Raw genomic sequence first — 16,534 nt, 5'->3', positions numbered from 1 at the left:
TCAAGGGAAAGATCTGTTAAATAGTTTGTTATTTTAGAAACAAGAGAAAAAATATTGTTCCCAGATTCTATGTCACATGAAAATGTATTTATTACTTTCTTAAAGCTTTGTTTTGAATACCAAGTAAGAAATGAGTTTGCCTCATCAGTCTCCAGAGCAAACTTCTCTGCCAACCCAACCTTTTGGTTGGCCTTTCTGCACTCTTGCTGCAGCCCTTTCAATGAATGGCAGCTACACTGCCTGTCTTTGGAAAGCATGAACACAGCACAGTCCTTTGAGTCTGCTGTGCCATGACTGAGGAGTTTGCTGTAGAGAAACACCCTCATTTTTCGAAGTGAAGAGCTCCATGCATCTTCAGCTTATGACTGTGCTCTAAAGGCAGTCCAGAGGCAGGGAGAGCCTGTTAGATTAATAACAGAAGCTGGCCATAAGAATTTAAAATAAAAATGTTGTGCTTTTATGTACACAAGTTGTCAGTGAAAACACTGACATCACTGTTTCTTACAATCCATCCCGCATATGTGTATGATAGATGCATTTAAAATCCTGATTCTAACTCCTGCTATCTATGCTATTTTCCAGATGTCATTAAACTGCAGCTGGTTGAAGCAGGTTTGGTGGAGTGCTTGCTTGAGATCGTCCAGAAGACTGTGGACAGTGACAAAGAGGATGATATTGCAGAGCTTAAAACAGCTTCTGATCTTATGGTTCTATTATTGCTTGGAGGTAAGTATGGGTTGTAAGTATGTTCTGCAAAGCAACAGCAGATACTTATAACACTGTTTGGCTGCTGAATTTCACTATTTATTAATTTTCTAAATAACCTAGATGACCTGCTACACCCCAGGCAAACATTTAACAGGTCAGATTTTGTCCCTCGTTAAAGGACTGGATTAATTGTAGTGGAAGCAGCAGAGCTTCATAAACATAAAGCTTTCCTAACAAACACTTTGGCTTGCTGACTCTGTGCTTTTTACCCCAGATGAATCCATGCAAAAGTTATTTGAAGGAGGAAAAGGCAGTGTGTTCCAAAGAGTACTTTCATGGATTCCTTCCAATAGTCATCAGCTACAGCTTGCAGGAGCACTGGCTATTGCAAATTTTGCCAGAAATGGTAAGAACATGCCATAATAGTTTATGTAAATTTATGTGTGCCCCTCTATCATGCTCTTGTGTGTACAGCTGCAAACAAGAACTGTGTTGCAGTGAAGCTATTCTTGAGTTACACAGCACTACTTTTAAACTTTACAATCCTCAAAAGCATTAAGCTTACTTTAAAAATATTATTTTGCATTTGTAGAGAGATATAGGGGATTTCTGCCTTCTTCAGTATTTCTTCTATCACTCTTGTTTGTCATGAGCACTGCAATTCTCACAGATGATGGTGGTCAAATTCCCATCAATAAAATCTAAAAAGGAGCAAGGAAAAAAGCCTTGTATTCATAAGCTATTGTAAAAATCTTAGTAATAATCTTCCCTTCACAAGTGACTTGTTACATCTTGCACAGACGGAAACTGCATCCATATGGTGGATAATGGCATAGTTCAAAAGCTGATGGATCTGCTAGACAGACATGTGGAGGATGGAAATGTAACTGTGCAGCACGCTGCACTGAGTGCTCTCAGAAACCTGGCTATTCCTGGTAAGCCTCTCTTTGCATTGCTAACTATCCAAAGGTGAAATTCTATTCTCCCACTGTACCCCCCAGGGAATGTGGGTAGGAGCTCTGACTGACACTCCTAGAGGCAGGTCAGACTGCTGCTTTTCACTCTGGCCCATCACTGCTTTTGTGTCTGTTGCATAGCAGTTGAGACAAGCAGTTCTGAATACATCATAGCCATAGTAGCTGTCCCTTGCCTCTTTGATCCCACAATATCCCCTATCAAAGAAAGGGCAGCCTTCTAATTGGTAAGGAGCTGAGGAGGCCTTGAATATGATTTCTCAACTCTTTTTGTCCAGTGCACTGCTTTTTTTTTTTTTTTTGCTTGCTTCTTCTGCAATCTGTCACACAGCTGAGGGCCCCCACCAAAGAACAGTGCCCACTTTGTTAAAACACTGCATCTGACTTAAGACTTTGAAAATCGCCAAATTAAAGCTGGAGGTAGACTGACAGAATAGCCAGCCTATTGCAATTAGTTACTGTTTGTTGGCAGTAAGCTGAATGCTTATTTGTCATTTTTAGTAACTTAATTTGTATGAGTTTTGATTACTCAAACATAAAAGTAGAGGACACACACAAAACAGCAAAGCAAATCTGTAACGCTTGTATACGGTTACTTGTGCCAAGCCAAAAATAAGTCTTTCATCCATTTAAATTTACTATTTTCAGTTTTGACAAATCGTAACTGTTAGAAATGATCATGCATACATAACTAAACCCACTGAGGCTTAGCAGTGTTCCATTTGCTTACCTCTCTCAGGTGAGTCATTCTTTTCACTTCCATCAGTCAGCTTCCCTGTGCCCTATGCTGAAGGGTGGCTGCCAGACACCTACATAACCACTCCTGTACATTGTTACAAAGAAACAAGCAAGTAATAACTGAGCTCTGTGTCAAGACACTATTTCAAATACCTAAAAAATACTTTTTTCCAAATACATTACTGGGCAAGGTTTGCACCTTAAATGCATTTCAGAGAGCTCTGTGAAAGTGGAGAACATGGACTAGTGGAAGGGATGAAAGAAAGATTGGAGAGGGGAAGAAGGCAACAAAAGACTACAGATATGTCAGGCCACAGTGTTGTTTGTATGAAGTACTGGAACTGGGTTATTCTGCTAATTAGATGCTTTTGTTCCTTTGCCTGTGAGAAATAGAAGAGTGTGGTTGGGACTCAGAGAAGTTTCTACATATTTGGGGATGCAAGTATTAGCCTGGGCTTCTGCCTGATGCATTTTGTGGAAGATGCCTTTCCTAAACCAAAGGGAGGAGTCTACCCTTTAGGTGATGTTCAAGTTGAACAGAGAAAGTTAGATGTGCATGCTAGGAAAAAGCACTTAATTTCATGGGAACCATGACATTTTCCCACAACACAGTATCACCAGCGCACTGTTCCTGAAGTCTGTGCTCACAACCTCTTTTTCAAACCACGTCTGAAAATGTCCTTCAAGACCAGCTCTGAAATAAACTGCATCTTCCAGAAATGTTTTTGATACCAATCCCTGTTCTTTATTCATGCAGTTGTAAATAAGGCTAAGATGCTATCAGCTGGTGTTGCAGAAGCTGTACTGAAATTTCTCAGATCGGAGATGCCCCCCGTTCAGTTCAAGCTGCTGGGAACATTACGAATGTTAATAGATGCACAAGGTAAAAATAAACTGTTCTCTATGTTAAGTGATTCTCTTTGGTTCAGTCTGTGATATGCTGCCAAGATTCTTAAAAGAGAGAAGCAGAGTTTTTCTAAATTTCATTCCTGAAGTCATGGAATATGCAAAAGGAGAGGAATATGGATTGATTTTTTTTTCAGAACTCCTAAACTGACTACCAGAGACTCCAAATAGGTGTCAAATGCTTATTTACTTTTGAACTTCTTTACACTGTCACATTACAAGTGTGTATTGAGGTGTGAGTGTTTTGAGCTACCACTCCTATTTTACTGTTCACTTACTGTATTCCTTGGCTGTACTTCGGTCCTTAGACCAGGGTAATACTCTATTAATTGACAGACTGAAATTCCAAAAAGTTACCAACTTGTTCCCTGGATGAGGATTTATAAAATCAGAAGTCTGCTAAAAACCAGAAGTAGTTAATGAGGTAAATTAGCTGTGTATTTATTTTTGACTCGTTCCTACAGATTTTTTTCAAGAGATCCATTCTAGTTCTAGCAAAGCTATTGGATGTGAAACAGAATTTTTAAAAGAAATTTACATGACTTAACAGTCTATCAAACCTGATGTAACTCACCACACTCCCTTCTAGCAGCAGTCCCTCCTGGTTTTTAATTCTTGAGCTGGCTCACAGCTCAGCTGGGGGTGTGATATCACCTGTATTCTCCCTGCTCTTAATCAGTGCACAAGCTTCATTAACTGGGCTGATAAGTTGTTTCAAAAACTGGATTATGAATGTTTTTCTGGATTTTTTTATTTTCATTTTGACTGGCTTTACTTGCTTCAATGCTACCTAGACCTTTCCCACTGGTAATGCAGGCTAGTGAAGTTCTTCTAACTTCTCCAAGTTAGTAACTTTCAGCTTGTTTTTCTAGCACTTGCTTAAAAGTGACAACCTTTTTGTTGTGTTGTTGGCTCCGGCATCATGTAGCAGAAGCAGCTGAACAGCTGGGCAAAAACGTGAAACTGGTGGAACGGTTGGTGGAGTGGTGTGAAGCCAAGGATCATGCAGGTGTGATGGGAGAGTCCAACAGACTACTTTCTGCACTTATACGACACAGCAAATCAAAAGTAAGTTAGTGGAGAAAAAGGTCATTTTGTCAGAAGTAAGACTTACCTGTGCACTTGCTGCTGCTCACCAGCCCTCCAGCTTGCAATCCATCTAGCGAGCCAGCTTGGGTATTCATGTGTTACATCTCCTCTGCCCAAGCCTTGACTCATTTTTATTTTTAATGTATCCTGCAGAAGTTCAGCATGCTGTATTCTCCATTTTAATGATGCTGTATATGAAGAATCAGTGAACTCAGTTGTTAGGATCTTGCTATATATTTATGTAAAACTGAGATCCAGAAATAGTCTGTCTCCCTACTCTTCAAACAGAATATTTCAGTGTTTTAAGATTCTAATGGATCATTAGAAATTATAATTTGTTTCAAATTCTAACAAAAGCTTGCTTGTATATGGCAAAAGGTGTATCATTAGGAAAAATTCATCTGCCCCTCCCATCAATCAAATATCTTTACCGAAGCAGTCCAAGTCCACCATTCTTGTTCAGCTGAGTATTAGACAAAGCAGCCTTATAAAGGACAAACACATCTCTGGAGACAGGCTATTTCAGGCTCAGACTTCCTTTAGTATGCTCACTGATATGAACACAGGCTGCATTACTGAGCTTAAATAGCAAGGGTGAATTGGAGAGCTCCGAGTCTAACAGTGACCTCTTCATTAATCCATGGCATTTATGAAGTGAAAAATATAGTAGGGGCGAGATGTATACTGAGTGTCTCCAAGAACAAATCAACAGGCCTTACAGGGATTTAAATACTTGCTGATTTCTAAATATCACTGTCTCTGTCTAATACCAATTATCCATTTTATGTTCAGCCTCTAAAGCTGATCAGGGTTCATTTTTCTGGTTCTCACTTTTTCTGCCCCCCTCCCCAGAGTCTCCAACATGCATGCATGGATGGCAAACACCATACAGATGTGAGACTTAATAAATATTCTCTATAGGACAACAGAATTCAATTCTAAATATGGAGACACTACTGATGAAATCAAATATATATTAAGGCAGAAAAATAACAGCATTATCACAGCTGAATTAATTTTTGTGGGGTGCATGTACTAACAGAGGAAATTTGACATGAAGAGGATAACAGCTGAGATGATGGGGTTTTTTAAGCTTTTGCTGCCCTCTAGGTTTGAATATGAGTACAGCTGTATGGCTCTCAACAACATCAAGTTTGAATTCAGCTTTTAATTTTAAATGCTTTGTGGTAGTATTTACAAAGGCAACAGTCAGTTTTAGTCATTCTGAAAAGCTGTAATTTCAGCCACACTAGCACCAAACCTGATGGCTGTCATCTCTTTGGCTCTGCCTTTTAAAGGGTGATGTTCACCTACAATATAAAAAATTTTGATGTCAAAGATGCTGATTGGTTCCTAAGACTTATGTAGCCAAAATTCCACACCAATTCAAATAGAACTTAGCAGTTCTCAGATTGTCTCAGTCTGAAAACTACTTTAGAGTTCCACCAGAAAACCACAAATGATAAAATACATAATTTCAAGTACAGAAAAATATAAAAATACTTAAACGCTTGCCTACATTATGTCATTTAGGAAGAAAAAAAAAACAGTTTTAATGTGAAATTCTTGGGTCATTAGGCTGTAATTTTGGCTGTTAGTATCTTCAGTATGATTATCTAAAAATACTTTTATTTTTAAGAATTATGATTATTATTGTGTTTGTTTCCTTGCATAAACAACACCACTGCCTGTGCAAAGACTAAAAAAATAATTCATTCTCAACACTTGTCAGTTTATTAGTTTTGGCTTCTGGCTAGTGTAAGAAAGAGGGTAGTGTTTTAAATGGAAATTTAAGATATAGATGAAAACTTTAAATCATATTCTTGTTTAAAGAAATAAATGCCACTTCAAACCATTGTGCATTCATAGGATAAATAAAAAATAATAAAACCCATTCTACATTTCCTTGAACAGCTTCCTTTCAGCATGCCAAGTTACCTGATTTTTCAGGAAAACATTTTGCAAGTATTTTTGGGATAGAAGATGATGAAAACATGAGGTGCAAAACCACTTTTGAAATTATAACTAAAAAATACCTGTAGAGACCAAAAATCTTTATTTAGCTCTTGTGATGTAAGTTGGATGAAATTTTTGATCTGAAAACAGAATCTCAGCTATGTATTTTTGATCTGCTTTAGATAAAATGTCATTTAACTGACTTAAATGTAAGTTCTTAGATACTGGACAGCAGTACTGCACAACAGTTCATTTTAACAGCTGGTTTTAGAATAGAAACCAACACATTGGTGTCCCATACCTCCCTTTTCCTTACCTGCTTTGTATTTGAAGAAAAATTCCATAATAAGAGACCACTGCTCATTTTCCTGTCCATGTCTAAACAGTTTTTCAAGTACACCATTTCTGTTACATAGAAAGGTTTTGACCTCACCTCTCAGAACATTTTTAAGAAACTGAAAATTCGTGGAGAGACATGAAGCATTTTTTTATAACTTTCTTATAAATGTGTGTTTCCTTACCCTTAATTTCTAGTTTGTTGGATACTTTGAACCCCTAATTATTTGATGATTGATGGCACAGCATGAGAACTTGAGTTACACCGTATAACCTGGAAAAGAGTTCATTATGTGTGTCTTAACCTTAGTTATGAGGTTACCTGCCTTGGTTTAACACCCTGTACTTTACAATTGCAGAGCAGTAACAGATCATATTGTAGCCCTGCATGTGTGTACACTAATGTATAAAGTGATTACATGTGCATAAAGCCAGTGAGTATCCTTACCCACAGACAACACAGCATCCCCTGACAGTTCCTTTATTTAATACAGTTTGTATGCAATGCAGAACTTTTTCATGTTTGTGCTATTTATTTCAGGATGTAATTAGGACTATTGTACAGAGCGGTGGCATCAAGCATTTAGTAACCATGGCGACCAGCGAACACGTAATAATGCAAAACGAAGCTCTCGTTGCACTGGCATTGATAGCAGCTCTAGAGTTAGGTGAGTATCCCAGCAGTTCACTCCACCTGTTTCCTTTCCAGTCTGTGCCCAAGCCATAGAGGGAGAACGCAGTGTAGAATAGCCTCCTCCTTCCACCTGCCTTTCAGCATTTCCGTGGTGGTTCATGCAGACACAGGCAAGCCATCTGTTATGCAGGAAACTGGAGAGTGCTGCTTATACAGGATCTGCTCCGTCATTCTGGTAGGTGGTGGTGGTGTGATCTAGAAAGGCCTCCAGCTTAACTTTCAGATTTGGGATAAAACCCACAAAGCAACCATACCTTTGACTACAGACTATATGACCTGACCACATTCCTACACTGGAATGCTAATCCGCTTTTGAGAGATCTTATCAAAGTGAAGCATCCACTTACCTAAAAAGAACTACAGAATACATGGAGGTGGTTAATGCCCCCATATGTCTTCATTAAATTACCCAGAAATAAGAATTGCCATATGAAGGCAGGCATGATTCTATGTCTTGACCTGTGTTTGTAGTACCTCAGCTTTTCAAACACGAAAGTAAATGCTCAACAGAGGTTTTGCTTATCCTATTTGCTTACTTGTTAACTAAGGAACTACACAACCTTACATATTTTTGTTCTTGATTTCATCTCTTGCCATCCACTACAGGAACGCTCTGTTCAAATTTCTAATCATTGCCAATCAAGGAATTGCTTCAAATAAAAGGAAAAATGTTCCTATTCACATGAATCATCTCTTTGTCTTGTCTTCAGGCATTTAAAGGTTGAGTCCCAATTCAATACATCTATCTTAGAAAGCTACAGAGGCAGTAACTCAAATGGAGGTCTTGAAAAGTTTTCCACAGCCTTTAGAATGGACCCTGAGCTCCCTCTACCATGGAATCAAGAACTATGCAATCTGTATTTACCCAAAAGCAAACTCAAACAATGGAAGTCTTGAAAGCTGAAAAATTCCAGGTGTTGGCCTAAATGGCTAGAAAGCCTCGTGGCTTTTCCATCAGGTTACTGCACATTAAGCATTAAAACTCTGTGACTGTCCTTTCAAGCAGACAACTTCACATATTTATAGCAAGAGCTGTGATTCTTATCATAGCATAAAAAAATGTGCTTGAGTTTTATACCAATGAGTTATGTATCCTAGCCTCACTTTCACTCGGGTGAGAGATCATGATTCAATAAAGGGGTAACACATGGAAGCATCAAAGCAAGTGGCACTTATAGACTTACAAATTTTCACTTGTATTTCAGTCACTGCTGAAAAGGATCTTGAAAATGCTCAGCTTGTTCAGATTCTACACAGACTGCTCTCAGACGACAGGAGTGCTCCAGAAATAAAATACAACTCCATGGTACTGATCTGTGCTCTTATAGGATCTGGTGAGTATGCAGGAGAGGCTGCTTCCCAAGATTTATCTATGCAATATAGTTCTCTCCTACAGCTGAACACAGAGCATGTGCAAACACACTGTGATTGCTTCTCTGTTCATAATGGATATAGACACACAAAGGTTCAGTTTACTGTGACTCTGCAGTGTCTATCTATAGTGTCAAGGATGAAGCTGTTAACTCAGTTTTGGATATTAACTGCAGAAACTTGACCCTGGCTTCTGTAGGATGCAGCTAGCTCAAACTTTGACAGGAAAGAAATTAAAATAATTTTAAATCTTTGCAAATATGCAGATCACAAGAACTTTTTTTTCATTTCTAGCTGCAAGTTCCCTGTAATTGATGAGTGATGGTGCTTTAGGAAGGATCCTTACATTTATGTCACTAGGGAGACTCCTTCCCTCAACAGCCCTCTTATGCTCAGCCCACCAGGCACAAGGTGCACTAACACACATCAGTGCTGGACACTGTAAACTCTCATCTCTCTGAGCTCACTCTCTGCTAAAGGTCAAGGTGTTTATAGGCTGCTGGAGCAGGTTGTGGTTTGATATTGCAACTTCCCACCTGTGTGTGGGCAAACAAAACAAACCACAAAACAAAAAAGAGAGAGGTGTCATAGGGAAATTTCATTTAAGGTCTCAAAAAGTTGCTACATTTCTTTCATTCAGTTCTTTAAGAAATATTGAATCTGTGGAGGGAGAACAAATTTCATTCCATAAGGGTTTAGGCATTTACAGACAACTAAGATGACAAATTTGGAACTGGAATAATTACAGAAAGGTGGAAAGTCAGAGCCTGTCTGCACAGCTTGCCAAGTGTGAAACATATGAAGGTTCTCTAGAGATTAATATATGGCAATTCAATTAATAGATTAAAAGTTACCACAGTTAAACATGTGCTGTCTCTGTAAACAAAGATGCTTTTTTATTTAAAAAGAGTTCACCATGCCTACTGCAAGTGCAGTTTTGGAGACCTGTACATCCATGCAAGTGAATGTTGTATTCCTGCCATCTTACAGGAACAAATACTTTGTTTTGAAGAGTATACACATCTCTGTGTGCAAAGACTGTGCTCAAAATTTGCTAACCAACCTCACCTCTCAGTAAGCACTCACTTTAATGTTATGAAATATAAGTTTAGTTGTTACTCACAGCCTTCTTGAGCCATGTCATGCTTGGGACTATCCATGCATTTTAGAGCAGAAGCTTTCTGCCAGAGGTTCACAGTGCCTCACTGTCTTGATCTTTATTTCCACTGCTTCCAACTAAAATAATCTTCAGAAAATCTGCTTGACAATTGCATTTTCCCTTCCTGAATCTTGTCACCTGCAAGACTGACAGAGTTATTTAAAATCAAACACCTGTCTCTCTTGTCCACCAAAGTACAGACCAGTCTTATCTTAGGGGGGTATTTTAGGGTTATCTGAGTGCCAGAGTTCAGTCTGCCACCACACTCTGAGCTTTCCCTAAAGCATAAGGCTCCTTACCCTGTTCCCAGAGAACAGATGGCAGCACGTCACTGCATTATGCAGCTGTGAAGTTAAGGCCCAGCATTTGACTGACCCCGTGTTCTGCCCTGCTTCCTGATGAACAGACCTGTGTAAAATCAGACAGGACACAAGAATAAAAATGGAGCAACCCTGGTATTAATTTCCAAGTTGGGGGAGGTGGGGGTAACTATTTGACCCAAGGAGAGGAGGATCAAGAAGCTGATTGCTCTTTACATGGGAAAATACTGAAGTACACCTCTTACAGTTCTGTTACATCTAAGCTGTTTTCATTACCATATCCACATAGTGAGCCACATTTTCGTATTCTACTGTGAACAGACCTGTGTAGTTATTTTTTAAGTAATTGACCCCACTATAGTTAAATAAAGATTAGAAACAGTTCCACTGGTTTAATTATTGGTTTACTTTCATTCTCCAGTGACTGCTGTTGTTACTATACTTTGTTATGGGGTATGTGACATCACATTTAACTTGATGTTGCCAACATCTCTATGTTCACAGAATCACAGAACAGGTCAAGTTGGAAGGGACCATAGTGGTCAAACCTACCTGCTCAAGCACAGCCATCCCAGAGCACACTTTCTGGATTTTATCCAGAAAGTTCCAGTGAGGGAGGCTCCAGAACCTCTCTGGGCAATCTGTTGCAGTGCTCAGTCACCTGCACAGTAAAGTTCTTCCTCATGTTCAGGTGGAACTGTGCATCAGCTTCTGCCTGTTGCCTCTTGTCCTGTTGCTTACCATCACAGAGCAGAGCCTGGTTTCTGTCCTCTTCACACCTTCCCTTCAGATACTCACAGACACTGAGTTTGCTTCTCTGTCATCTCTTCTCAAGGCTGAATAGACTCAGTTTCCTCAGCCTTTCTGAGAGATTCTCCAGTGCCTTTGCTGCCCTCCACTGGATGCACTCCAGGAACTCCATGTCTTTTTTGGCCTGAGGAGCCCAGGACTGGACAAAAGCACTCCAGATGTTGCTTTATCAGGACTGAGCAGAGAGTCTCTTGACCTGCTGTCCATGTTCTTCCTAATGCACTCCAGGATACCAATGGCCTTCTTGGCCACACAGACACTGCTGGCTCATGGACAGCTTTTCATCTACCAGAACACCCAGGTCCTTCTCCACAGAGCTGCTTCCAGCAGGTCAGGCCCTATCCTGTGTTGGTGCCTGGAGTTATTACTCTTCCCCAGGTGAAGAACTCTGCATTTGCCTTTGCTGAACTTCAGATGGTGTTAAGTGGTTAACAGATACCTATTTTTATGTGATTCTTTCCATCTGAAAGTTCTTCTTGCAACTGAGTGAATGGATAGGGAAAGAAATATGAGGACAATGGAAAATGGAAGAATCATCCAAAGCAAAACATTCTTAGTTAGCACAGTCTTCTGTAGGCAAGAGTCTCCATGAAACTGGATGTTACCAGCTATGGCAAAACACAGTGAAATGCCTGCTTAAACATGTTGATATCAGGAGAAAGCAGGAAATGCACACACAGCTTGAACATTCTAACAGCTTCACTGACATCAGTCTGTACATACATGTTCCCAGGTGCACAGCAACATGAGATGTTTCAGCTCTTACATGACAGAGGTTAAACTGCATGAGAACTAAAAACGTGAAGAAAGTAGGTAGGGATGGAAACAAATGCCAAAGCTTGGTTTTTAAAAAAAAAAAAAAAAAAAAGAGCACAGCATAAAGTTTAGCTATCTGAAACAGGTGGCTGGGTATTCTCCTGGAAAATTCAGAGATTAGGCCCCCAGCAACATGTGGAAAACAAAATTATTTGCATTTGTTGCTGACTGGGACTTCAGTAGAGAGGCATGAAACAAAACCAGCCATTTTAGATCAAAACTGTGAGATGTTCAGAGTATAGGACTTTGAGAAAATTCATCAAATTTCTTAGAAATGGCTTAATTTTATGAGTTCTCCCAACCTCTCAATTAATACAAAAAGTAATACGCAATCCAGGATCAAAATCATCAGACAGTGTCTCCTAGTTCTGAGTAGCACATAAGCACTGCATCTATATGCACAGCACTGGACAACACTCTGCGTGTTGTGTTTGCATTAACTTCAGAGCTGAGCTGTAAAGGGACAGCACACAGTGACCAAGTGGTGCCACATTCATTAAAGACCCATCTCACAACCCCACATAACAGTAAGAGTTGACACACACAAATGATGCAATGAGCCTGTCATGGCCAGCTCAGTTGGTCAGGCTAGTTTAAAGAATAAACAAAAAAAATTGTTTTCATTAAAAATACTTCCTCAGCATCTGTTACGGAAGGCTATCCAGGTGGATATTCTTAAGTGCTATGCAGCAGCTTCATCATTACCTGAAATCCATGGAGTCTGTGTGTGCTGGAGGCCCTGAAAAGTTGTCTCTCCACCCCCAAAAGCAATTCCAAGAATAAGCAATAGCCAGATTATGCGTACTCACAGCTGCATGCTTGTGTGTACACGGTGTAGTAGAAAAGTTTCTCACAGTTTTCTTCTGCCTGTCTCATGCAAAGCACCGTTTCTTTCAATATTTCCTTTTCCAGAACCTCTTCAAAAGGAAGTGCAGAGCATGGCGTTTCTAGAAGTCGTATCAAAACTCCGCAGCCATGAGAACAAAACTGTTGCCCAGCAGGCCTCGCTAACAGAGCAGAGACTTGCTGTAGAAAGCTGAGGAAGGTCTTGTTTCCAGTGCATCCCATCACAGATTTCACCTGTCCTCCGTCCTGCTGCTGCTCCTGCTATGTTTTCCACTGTATCACTTGTGCATGCGTGTAACGTTCCCACATAAATTGATGAACTGCTGTAGGTACCCGTCCAAAAAGGTTTCTACAAATTCATAGGTGGTGTTAACATGAACCTGTCTCCACCCATAACTGTTCTACTTGTATTCTTGTTGCTTGGGCCACATAGTAGAATGTGCATGTTGTAGTCCTATGATGATGTAGAAGTGGTACTACACAATTGACTCTTTCCTCATGCCCCCTAACTGCATAAAAATGTACTACTAAATTAGGGACAATACGAGATGCAGCAAGTCCAGACTAGTGTGCTGACAATAGGATTAAGAAGTAAATCTAGCTCAATTTTTGGTGCTTTGGAGATTCAGGTTTGAATGCAATGTACTGCTGCTCATTCACTGGTCTTGCCTATTAATGTCAAACTCGTGGTACCTAGAGGTAACAAATAAAAATTTCAGTGCTCTCACTTTACCCTGTGGTTTGTCCTTTTTTCTAATCCCACGCAGAAGCCGCAACTGCACCACCGTGCACTGGTGAGTTCTTTTTGTTCCTGGCTCTGGCCCAGTGCAATCACTGCCTTTCAGCTGAGCAGATACTAAGGAAGCTATTCCAACTACTTTCACTGTGTGTGCTCACACAGCAGCACTGTGTGGCGTAACAATCATGCATTTTAGCAGTAATGCATGATATAATCATTATCCTATAAAGCCACGTGCATATGACTGCTCCTGGGCTTGCTTGGGATTGCTTCTTTGTTTACTGGGAGGTTTTTATAGATGGATTTTTAAAGGACTTTCTTGCAGCAGCTCTTCAACAGAAGCCCATCGAGTGAGAAATGGAAAGTGCAAGAGACTTCCTTTTTTCTCCTTTTGTAGGTAAGGGAGATGGAAAACTACCAGTCTGAGCATCTTACCTCACAGCTGCTCTTCTATAGGTCAGTAACATGCCAGCGAGCAAACCAGCAGACAGCACACTTGGGCTAAACAAGAAGCCAGTTGGGATAGCAGTTTCCAACAAGTCAGATGTTATTTTGGACTGTGTGATAGCATTGCCTAGCTTGATCAAGCCCACCATGCATGAAGGTTGTAAGATCTATGACATTTTAAAGTGAATTCAGCATTCTCAGGGCTGAAGTGCCAGCCTCAGAAGTTTCAACAACCTTTTCTTACCAGCAGAGGCAGCAAACCCAAAGTCCAAGCACCTATGAGATTCCATGCCAGGTAATAGCAAACCACTGCTTTTGACCTTTCACAAATTCATTCCTGAGTTCCATGAGACCACTGCCTATTCCTCAGATACTGCAATGGGAAGATGCCAGTCATGAGGGTAAAGGGATTGTTTACACAAGCTGGGTATAAAAAGAAACTTGCCTTCAATAGTTAGCTTAAGCTTTCAGATTGCACCAAAACACAGCAGATGCTACAGGAATTTTCACACTGCAGAGATTCCACATCCATTTAATCCAGTGCCAGAAACATGCAGAAAAAACCTCCAATACCACACTGCACAACAGCAAAAAAAACAAAACCAACAAAACACACATTCAAAAAGGCATTTGTTTGTACTAGTGCAATAAAGCCACTGACAGACTGCAGAGCTGTCAACACAGACCAGAAGCTCGTGACATCAGGCTCCAAATAACAGAGAACCTCTGCACTGCTGCTGAACATAACCAGGATGTTTCCAGTAACAGCTCACAGGCCCAAGTTTTCTCACACACAGAAACTCTACTGACTTTAACAGAACCCAAAATAAAATTTGAAAGGCCAGTTATCAACAACCTGCCTGGTTGAGAAAGAGACTATTCCTTTTCACATTGGTATAAGCTGCAAGTGCTCACACAAACTGGTTGTTATGTTGACAGAATTCCTATTTGGTTGTCTGACTGGAGCTGTGGTTAAGCACTCTTTCTCATCACCACATACTTATCAGGAATACCACTGTCACAGCAAGCATAAACACAGGCCAATGGTGACACCCTACTTTCAGATGGTTTTCCTGAATGGAAGACCAAATGACTTATATTCCTAGATAAAATCTGTGCTGAGCCTCAGAAGGAAAGCCCAGAAAGGGCAAAGAAGGGTGTATGTTACAGAAGAAGGAGGTAGTTGAAGAGACTATGTAGCCACACAAATGCTGTTTTGTCCCAAGGTGGGCTGCAGCCTGCAGGTTACTTCTATGTAGCTGGCAATTAATTTATCCTCTGAATATCTTTAAAAACAAATGGGATCTAAGGACATTACTATCATGTGCATTTCACTACTCACTGGACAGAAGTCAAGTGAAGTGAAACCATTGACAGTAATTTCAATTAGATGTTTACTAGCTAGATTACATCTAGGCAAAGCTTGACATCTGCTGCTCAGACTGTTTCTATGACAGCAATGCCAGACATGGGGCCTTCTCTTTGTCTTAAGGCCACCACAGCCAAGCCAGAACAATCCCTATGGCTGCACCCCAGGGCAGACAGCATCTCCCTTGACTGTCATGCTCGTTAGCAACTCTACAAACTTTGCAAGGCCCAGCTCTCACTGTCAGGAAGGTGAACACATCCACATGTGTTTTTACACTTCAGTGTCCTTTTTACAAGAAGCTTCACTCTGGGCAAGGCACAAACCCCAACAATACTGGCCTTGCATCCACAGCACCCATTGGAAAAGGTCATTGGTTTCAAAATGGTAACTAGCCTCAACTTCAAGAATCAGTGTACAAGTCTGTTAAGAGTTTGACAGATGGCAGGTAGCCACTCCTAGTCTCCCCCTCAATCATGAAAACACTTATCCAAAGCTGCCACATCTATTAGACAATGCCCTTGGCTTTTCTTTTTTGTTAACTTTTGGTCATTCCTGTGTTTGTGTGTCGATCTGTCCCCAGTTTAGATGCTTATTTTGCCAAATCATTTCCATACATACAGATAAATGTCATATGCCTGAAATATGCAAAAGGCATTAGATTGCAATCTGGATATAGACATGCTTTTAAATTCACAGTGCCATCTTGTGTACAAAACCTAGAGGTTTTAAAAAAACTTAAAGACTTTTTTTAAAAAGTCTGCTTCCTCCTCTTATCCAAAGTAGCTCAAGACATCATTACCCATTTTTACCTGCACAATAATGTAAGCCAGTTCTCACTACTAGTTTAAGGACATGTTGCACTTATTTAAACTTTAGAAAAGGGAGGTGGTAATTTGTCTAAGTCTTGGAAAACAGCAACTTCTGAACACACCAGAGTCACCAGAATAATTCTGGGGAGAGCACAGCCACTGCAGCCTGAGGAACATCAGCAACCTGTTGAAAAGAAGCAGAGCATGTTCATTAGGCAGAGACTTCAACAACAGATGACAGCAAATAAGGGATCTCTTCATATGGGGACATGTTTTTCATGTCTTAGCTTATTATTCACCTAAGGGCAGCCATTGGTGGCATGAGCCTGTTTTGTGATTTAATCAGAACACAGTATTCTACAATACATATGAGAGATGGGGATTTATTTCCCCTGTTAGTTTGGAGGAAAGGACATAGGGATCTTTTCCAGGAGGAACTTTAAATGA

General features: G+C 40.2%; 1 protein-coding gene across 7 annotated transcripts in view; it reads left to right on the top strand.

Moving 5' to 3' along the window:
• The window catches only part of RAP1GDS1 (Rap1 GTPase-GDP dissociation stimulator 1), an 89,311-nt gene extending 75,856 nt beyond the window's left edge, over positions 1–13,455 (top strand). For all 7 annotated transcript variants that reach the window (XM_079307083.1, XM_079307081.1, XM_079307082.1 and 4 more), the window contains 8 exons: positions 583–726; positions 983–1,114; positions 1,509–1,643; positions 3,178–3,303; positions 4,255–4,394; positions 7,249–7,375; positions 8,607–8,735; positions 12,790–13,455. In XM_079307083.1, coding sequence (XP_079163209.1) covers positions 583–726; positions 983–1,114; positions 1,509–1,643; positions 3,178–3,303; positions 4,255–4,394; positions 7,249–7,375; positions 8,607–8,735; positions 12,790–12,917 — 1,061 coding nt within the window. In that variant the 3' untranslated portion in view covers positions 12,918–13,455. The remainder of the gene's footprint in view (positions 1–582; positions 727–982; positions 1,115–1,508; positions 1,644–3,177; positions 3,304–4,254; positions 4,395–7,248; positions 7,376–8,606; positions 8,736–12,789) is intronic.
• Positions 13,456–16,534: the final 3,079 nt, after the last annotated feature.

This window comes from Erithacus rubecula, assembly GCF_903797595.1.
Source record: "Erithacus rubecula genome assembly, chromosome: 5".
NCBI lineage: Eukaryota > Metazoa > Chordata > Aves > Passeriformes > Muscicapidae > Erithacus > Erithacus rubecula.
The sequence above is the reverse complement of the archived record's forward strand: the minus strand, read 5'-3'. Positions and strand labels throughout refer to the sequence as shown.